This window comes from Rhinopithecus bieti, unplaced genomic scaffold (genome assembly GCF_001698545.2).
Source record: "Rhinopithecus bieti isolate Rb0 unplaced genomic scaffold, ASM169854v2 scaffold_57691, whole genome shotgun sequence".
Taxonomy (NCBI): domain Eukaryota; kingdom Metazoa; phylum Chordata; class Mammalia; order Primates; family Cercopithecidae; genus Rhinopithecus; species Rhinopithecus bieti.
The window spans coordinates 1,328,803-1,337,176 of record NW_016824383.1 but is presented as its reverse complement, the minus strand read 5'-3'; the positions used below and the strand labels follow the sequence as shown (position 1 = coordinate 1,337,176).

Below are 8,374 nucleotides of genomic sequence, written 5' to 3'. Positions count from 1 at the left end.
AAAAAAAAAAAAAAAAAAAAAAAGATAAAGGGATAAAAGATACAAAGGATAAAAGATACAAAGGGAAGAAGGGAAGGCTGCCAGGATAATGGGAGGTTGGAAATGTTTCCTTTTAAGGTCATTTGCTCTCTCTGAAGACAAAAGTACAGTCATCCGCTGACACCAAAGTGTTTGGTAGAGTCTATGGAGGAAGGCTGGAGGAGAGAGAGAAGCACTGAAAGACATATCGTGGCAACTGGCATGGCACATGGGCTAGAAATTAAAATGGGACTCGCAGACTGTGTAGGAAGCCTGGTTTATTTTAGGCTGTTGTCTATGAGTTTGTGGCAGTCATGCTCCCCCTGGCTGTGTGAGGACAACTAGCAGTTCTCAGAACCAAAAGCAAATTCTGAGAAGCCAGGAAGTTAGATTCATCAAGGGTGAAGATTTCTGTCAGAGTCTTGTTGAGAACAGCAGATCAAAGCAGGTTTGTATACTGCTAGGAGGTGGCTTGTTAGGAAATGAAGAAAGAGGGAGGTGAGAAAGAGGTGTAGAGCAGCCCCAGGCCTGGGTGTTCTCTGCAGCTGAAGAATCGAAGTGGGCTGAACAGGTAGAAGCTCCTGGTTTGAGAATAGGTAGAAGCTCTTGATTTGAGAATAGGTTGTTTCTGATTGTTAGAGTTCTTCCTTGTGAGTGAAATTGAATTTGCCTCCATGTTGATTTTGTTGGATCCTGAAGCTAAATCTAGTTTCTTTTGACAGATAGTCAAATATTGGAGGAGGCCTATCTTGTTGACTCTTTACTTCAAGATTTTCCCCTTCATAATTAACTAATCATATTCCTTTTATTGTTTAATGTAACTCAGGGATGTCCAGCTTGCACCACTCAGTTTGTTACACTCTGCACATTCTCCATTATATTCATATGTGCCACCCAGAAGTTAATCAAAGACGGTATTCCAGTTATGACCTCACCTGTGTAGTGTGTATGGGGACTGTACCCTCACTTACTCTGCCTTAGGATCTTATACATTGGCCATCAATGGCAAGAATGCATTAAATTTTTAGCCAGATCACATGAGCTACCCTGTATTGGATTGTTGATTTTTAATTTTTTAATTAAGTATATGTCATCATTTCTCTAATTCAAGTCAGACCGTTTCCCCAGGCTGAAATCTTTTTAACATTTGGTTCCGTTACCCACTGTTACCTCTTTCCATTTATATTAACCACAAACTTAATACGTATGAGTGATTTCTCTGTTTAAGTTTTTGGTAAGCAGCTGATATTTTTATACCCTTTCCCAGACTGGTTAACCTACCTTATTTTTAATTCATCTAAACCTACTTTTATAAAACTCATATTTCTCATCTCCTTTCATGAGATACTTAAAGAAATCAAGATGTTACTGTGACTGCTTAAAGTTGAATTCTAACTTTGGTAAAACTGCCAAAGATGGATGCGTTTTCCTCAATTATTTGCTTGATAACCATTTTATACTATTATTGATTACTAATATCAAACTTCCTAGCAGGTAGTTTTTGGAAGTTGTCTTTCCTCATTTTAAAAATTAGCATCCCGGTTTTCTGGAACTTTCTGTTGGTCTTCATGGTTTCTCAGTTTACCAACAGTCATTCTGCATCCATGGATGTTACTTTTGCTTTGAGTCTTGAAACTTGAGACTTGAACTCACTTTAAGAGACTCTTGTATGTATCTTCCTCCACCACTGCAGTTCCCTTGGAAGGCATCATATATATCTTACTTAGGTTTTTGTTGTTCAGGTTTCATTGTTTTTTAAGCTTAGGAACACAGAGTTGGGTTAATCATAACTCTGGATTCATGATACACACTCATTGTTCGTCCACTAGTGTCTACTTTTTAAAAAGTTACTTAGTCATTTCTAATAATGTAGTAACTACCCGTATACCCACCCATGACAAGAAACAACCTAGAGAATTTACATGTTATTCTATGGGCTTCTCATTAACCCATACCCTGTCTCCCCACACAAAGAAACCATCATTCTAAACTTTGTGCTCAAGATGCTCTTACTTTTCTTTTCATATAGTTTTCATTTATTTATATATAGATAACTTTTCATATATTTATGTATATAATTTAAATTGTTACTGACTTTTAAAAGGGTAGTATGCTGTGTATAATTTTTTGGACTCTACTTCTTGGATTAATAGTGTTTTCTAAGATTCCTCCATACTTTTGTGTGCTGTTGGAGTTCATTTGTTTTTGTTGTTGTGTTATATCCCTTTGGGCAGATATACCAGAGCTTATCCATTTACCTTTTTTGTTGATAGACTTTTGTATTACCTCTATGTTTTTGCTAATGTGAACAGGGATTGAATGCCTATTCTTATCCATTTCACCTATTTTGCAAGAGCTACAGGGTGTACACATTTTCAAGTAAAGGAACAAATGTCATACTGTTTTCCAAAGTTATTGCATCAGTGGACATTCTTAACAACAGTTAAGAGAGATTCTGATGATCCACACCCCCTCCAATATTTGATATATGACTTACTGACTTTTGTCAACCAAATGGATATGAAATGGTATTTTGCTGGAGTCATGATTTTCATTTCTCTTGGCTAGGTACTTTTCTGTATTACAAAAATCACTTCTTTCTGAAACAAAAGAGCTGACGAGTGGTTCTGCACGTCCTCTCTATTATGATGAGTACAGCATCTGCTCTAAATCATGTACTTACTGCTCCTTGTTGACCATACTTTGGCGATAATTTGAAAAATCATTTTACATCTTTGTATTTTTCAAGCTACACTTCATTCTAAACTCTATTCCCCTACTCCTATCCTATATACCTCCTCTTTAAAAAGTCCTGTGGAGAACTTCAGTACATCCCATCCGTTTGCTGTTGCCACCCCTTTTGTCTGCATCATGCCTACCCTGCTTAATTCCTTAGAATGTCTCTTTACCAGCTGTCATCCCTCTTGGACTACTTGAAGCTGCTTTACACTGCTGGTGGTTTTACCAATTTGAATACGGTAACAGTGTGGAGGAAGAGATCTGCAAGGATATCATACATTAAACACTCAGCAATGTTGCTACTGTTTTGAGTTTCCAGCTACTGTTTTGAGTTTCCCTTTCCTCCTAGTTCTACTCCTCCTCTGACTAACTTTTTAAAAATATTTAAGATACACGTTGTTATTCCCAGGGTTCTATTCTTTCTTGGTTAAAAGTATAAAATGTTGCGGTCACATTCTTATGAGTTTCTCTCTTCTGTCTCACCCATGAGCTCTCTGTTAGTCAGATTTAAATCCACACTGAAAGTTTCTGGGTTTTGATTCCTTAGTCTTCTATGGAGTTATCAAATCAGAAAGTCAAAGGAATGCATGAAATATACTTCTCGGGCAGAATGAAATTTTCAGCAGATACCAACAAGCTGAAGAGGCCTCATTAATCCGTTATGCATTCGTGTTGCCAGTTTTGAATTCTGTTGTGGATACCTGAATGGTTTGAAGTATCCTCCGTTTTATTTTTTTCTTCTAAATTGTTTATTCCGCGCCTGCCTCTTTATGTATTTAGGTTATTCGCCTTTTCCTTCCTGGCAAAGGAATGACTCTTCCTTGTCTAGAACTTAGCATTCTGATCCAGAAAGCCCAATCCTACTACAGGGCTGTCTAATATAACTTCCCATTTGCTTAGCATTGCCATCTATGTCACATGGATGCCATTTGCTATTGAAGAACATATCTTTTGTTCCAGTAAATCCCTCTGTTTCTCTACAGTATATTCAAAAGCTGCTAGAAATCTGATAACCATTTGTTTGTGATCTTAGCATATTCTCAAGCTAATTAGAAGTGTGAAGTAGTTCTTATAGGTTTGATGAATTTGTAATATATAGTCTATATACCAAGTAAATTCAGGTTTAATAGTTTTTAAAAATCACAGATTTTTAACTTCATTAGGATCAAATCTCATTAAATTTTCCTTGGAAGATTTTTTAAAAAACAGTTAAGAATATTTTATTTCAAAATACTTTTTTATAAAACTTTTTTTTTCAGCTACTGCTTTAAATGGATCATTCGTTTGTACAAAAGCAAACATGGCTTATGAGTTTTATAACTTAAAACATATCATTATAATCCCAAATAATAATTTTCTGAATGTATTCTTTATCTCAAACCTTGTGTTTCGCCTATGTTTCTGAAGGTCATGAAATTTTATAGAAGCTTATGTCTTTGAGAAAGCGTAAAATTTCATATCCTTGAGATATTTTATATTAGTATTCTAATTTGCATAGAGAGTAAGCATGCTTGTTATCTGATAAAATTCCTATACTTCTTACTCCTATTTACTAATGTACATTACTAATCATTGGAAATAATGGGAGACATTAGCATAGGTAGGTCTTAAGGAGCAGCTAAGCAAAATTGCTCTGTTTTCCACATTAGATGTACAGTATGTATTGATGGAAGACCGCAGATTTGCCTTCCAAATCTGTTTTGCTAAAGTTCTCATGAGTTCTTATTTTTTTAAATCCTGGCTAACTAATAACATGTAATAACATATAATGAATAACTAATAACAGAGTAACAGAAACTCAAAGTAGAACATTTCCTGCTTTCTGAGTGAATCATTGACATCTTTGCTTTTGTGATGAAACATGCAGTTTGACATCTTAACCAGACAGTGAAACTGTCCTAGGCCTGCGTCCCCACCTTTATTTCCTCCTTTGCAAACTATGCTCATGTGCCTATCATTATAAACAGAAAGGGTGGTGCTCAGTATGTATTTGTTGAATGAATGAAAGAATATGACAAACTTTTAGAATTTATCATGGAGTGGTTGGAAGGGCCACATTGTTTACCTTCCCTTCCATCCCCAGTTCATCTCCATGCCCAGAGTACTGTGTCTAATTGAATTAAAAGTATTTTTATGATTTGTAGCTTGTATTTCATTATCTGCCTTCGTATACCCCGTGGAAACATTGAATGCTTACCAAGCGGAAGAATACATATAAGGGTTGGAACAATCTAACTTTAATGAGCTGTAGGCTTCTTCCTACTATGGCTATTGGTTAATGACCAATTTCTTTTGGTCACTATTATATTGCAGGCCATAACAATAAAGAAGCTGAGATTTATTAAAAGCATATTATTTTTCAGACTCTTTTTTCTTTATTTTATTTTTTTGAGATCGAGTCTCATTCTGTTACCCAGGCTGGAATGCAATGGCACGATCTTGGCTCACTGCAGCTTCCACCTCCCAGGTTCACGCCTTTCTCCTGCCTCAGCCTTCTGAGTAGCTGTCATTACAGGCACCCGCCACCACGCCCAGCTAATTTTTGTATTTTTAGTAGAGACAGGGTTTCACCATGTTGTTTAGGATGGTCTCGAACTCCGACCTCAGGTGATCCGCCCACCTCAGCCTCCCAAAGTGCTGGGATTACAGGGGTGAGCCACCTTTCCCGGCCTAATTTTAATTAATGGTTATTATATCTGCCTGTATTCATGCATTGCAATGGCAGCATAAAAAAAAAGAGAGAGAGAGAGAGAAAAACAATCCTTTTAAGGTTTGCAGTTTGGTTAGAATGAGGCCAATGTATGAATAAGTAGCAGATGTAGTATGATATGGACCTCGTAGTTATCTCTGTTACCTATAAAATATGTAATCTAATATTTTAGTTTTGTAAAAGCACTGTATATAATTTTCTTTCATATCATGAATTCATTGATTATGTCATCTAAGTATTCTATCTTACACACATTTAAACAAGGTTGACGATAATACAAATGATTTGCTCTTCTATGTCAAATGTTCTTTTGCACTATCTAAAATCTCAACATATTCCTGTCCCCCCCCCTTTTTTTTTTTTACATGTACAGAGTTGTCATGATGAGGAAGATGATGACGGTGAAGAGGAAGTGAAGAGTTTTGAAGTAAGATGGATCTTTCTGGATTTGCCTTTTTTCTATCTTGAAACATTGTTTCATAGCTTATAACTGACATTTATGTTTCTTGCTTCATGGCTTATTGCAGCTTATTGTGTCAAGGAACTGCATGTCAGAGCTGGATGGACAAACCTGAGTCCTAACATTTGCTGAAGTTAAGACCAAGGATCATAGAATAGTTAAATAATATAATGAAGCCCATATGTTCAGAATGAGTGTTCCTGAGAACCCTCAGAGATGAGATGGCTTCAAATTGTTCTCATCTCAGTGATGTCGTGGTCTGGAATTTCCAACAGACGTGAGGAAAATGTTTATTGAAGAACAACATGACATCAAGTTTTTCATCAAACCCTTGGTTTGATATTTTTTCCTGAATAGAAGTCTTAAAGATTTGGCCTTAAAGACTTCTGCCCAATTAGATCACTCATTCCATGTACATATGCAGATAGTGGCACACAACGCAGTTTGCTTGCATGAGGTAGGAGTCCATATATCCCTAGGACTGTATTACGATTATTTTCTCAAATGCTCTCAGCTTTTAAATGTCCTATATAATTTGAAATGCTGCTTAATGTTACTTAGCCCAAAGGAAAGTTCTTGGTATTTTCCCCATTTGCTTATACTAGATTTTCATTTTTTATGAGACAAAGCTAGTTGTTGCTAACTACCACTCTTTTGTTTATTGGTTCTTTTTTTTTCTTTTAGAATTTTCATAAAGAAATTAAGTGCAGGGAAATAGAAATTAGATTCTTTTTCTTTTCCTTTTAATTTACATGTCTGGACTTTGAGTTAGAAGTCTGGAAATATATCAGTAGCCAGCAATGAGTCTTTAATTAAAGTGGACCCACAAAAACATATTAGCTAAGGAATAAGCTCAGAGCAGTGACCTTCCAGGATCCATTTGTTATGAGCATGTCTGCAGCATTGAAGTCAATGTGTCAAAAACATAAAAACAATCTAATTTGAGGAACCCGTGACTATTGCTGGCTGAGAAAAATGCCGTAAGATTAATTTCGGTATGATTTCTATAATCTTTTCTAATGTATGTGTTTTCTATTCTCAAAGTCATCTTTATTGATAAGAAAGTGAGGTCAGTTAGAATGAGCTGTGAGTAGCAAATAATACTGTTTTTCTGAAGTGCACACCATTTATGGTCTATCCGTTGTCTTCAGAGCAATTGTTTATTGCTATTTTGCTTCTTGTCCTCATCCTTCCTTAAGGTCACAGGATCCCAACGCAGCAAGGTAAAACTATATATATGTGTGTATTTGTCTGGGTCTGAGTTTCGGTTTCTTGTGACATTTACCTTTGTTAGACCCAACATCTTGGATTCTTTTGTAAAAAGGAGGTCTTGAAAATCTTTCTACAAGTTTGTAGCTCCAATGCAATTGGTCTCTTCAGGATCCCTTCCTTTGACACAGGCTTATTCTTCTTGCAATTTATATGACTCATAATTTGAAATTTTATCCTCCAGCTAACTTTGAGCTGTATACTGTGCTGGGATAAAGGAATCCAGCCCTTTAGATGACAAACTTTTTAAACCAGGGACTTCTCATTTTTGGTGCAGTGTTCTGACCTTATCCCTCTTGATGTTTTCTCAACCCTAGTTTTATTACTTGAAAACAGACATGATGAATGGTATTGCTGGTGAGATTGGAAAGAAGCCTGCTTTTTCATTGTGCTAGTAATCACTTCAATTAGTAACTGGAGATTATATTCCATGATTTCAATACTGATTTCATCATTGCATTAAAGGGAAGAACTAGATGACTATTTCTCTCTTAACATTTTGAATACTGGGAACATTTGCTAAAAGAAAACATTTTGTTATAGAATTACAAAATTGCTTATGTTAATATGAACCTTGTTAAGCTTGTGTTTTATTTTCATAAGGCTATTTAGTAGGAAAACCAATTATAAACGTTCTGGGAAGATGATAACCATAAAGACTTTTGTTTTGTTTTCTGTTTTGTTTTGTTTTGTTTTGTTTTAAAAGAAAAGAAAAGAAAAGAAAAAAAAACCTTTTTAGGTGGCTGGGCGCAGTGGCTCACACTTGTGATCCCAGCACTTTGGGAGGCTGAGGCTGGTGGATCACTTGAGATCAGAAGTTCAAGCCTGGCCAACGTGGTGAAACCCTATCTCTACTAAAAATACAAAAATTAGCCGGGCGTGGTAGTGCAAGCCTGTAATCCCAGCCACTCGGGAGGCTGAGGCAGGAGAATCACTTGAACCTGGGAGGAGGAGGTTGCAGTGAGCCAAGATTGCTCCATTGCACTCCAGCCCGGACGACAAGAGCGAAACTCTGTCTCAACAACAAAAAAGCTTTTTAGTTTGTAAGTGTAAACTATTCTACTTTGCCTTCTTTAAAAAAAAAAAGTGAAATATTTGCTGCCAAAATGAATTTTAGACTGTCCTGAAGAAACTACGTTAAAGTTTCTTTTTTTTTTTTTTTTTTTTTTTTTTTTTTT

At 36.1% G+C, this 8,374-nt stretch overlaps 1 protein-coding gene across 1 annotated transcript in view; it reads left to right on the top strand.

The window, feature by feature from the left end:
* Positions 1 to 8,374, top strand: part of RYR2 (ryanodine receptor 2) — an 808,217-nt gene that overhangs the window by 711,350 nt on the left and 88,493 nt on the right. The window contains 1 exon segment of the mRNA XM_017862245.1: positions 5,841 to 5,894. Coding sequence (XP_017717734.1) covers positions 5,841 to 5,894 — 54 coding nt within the window.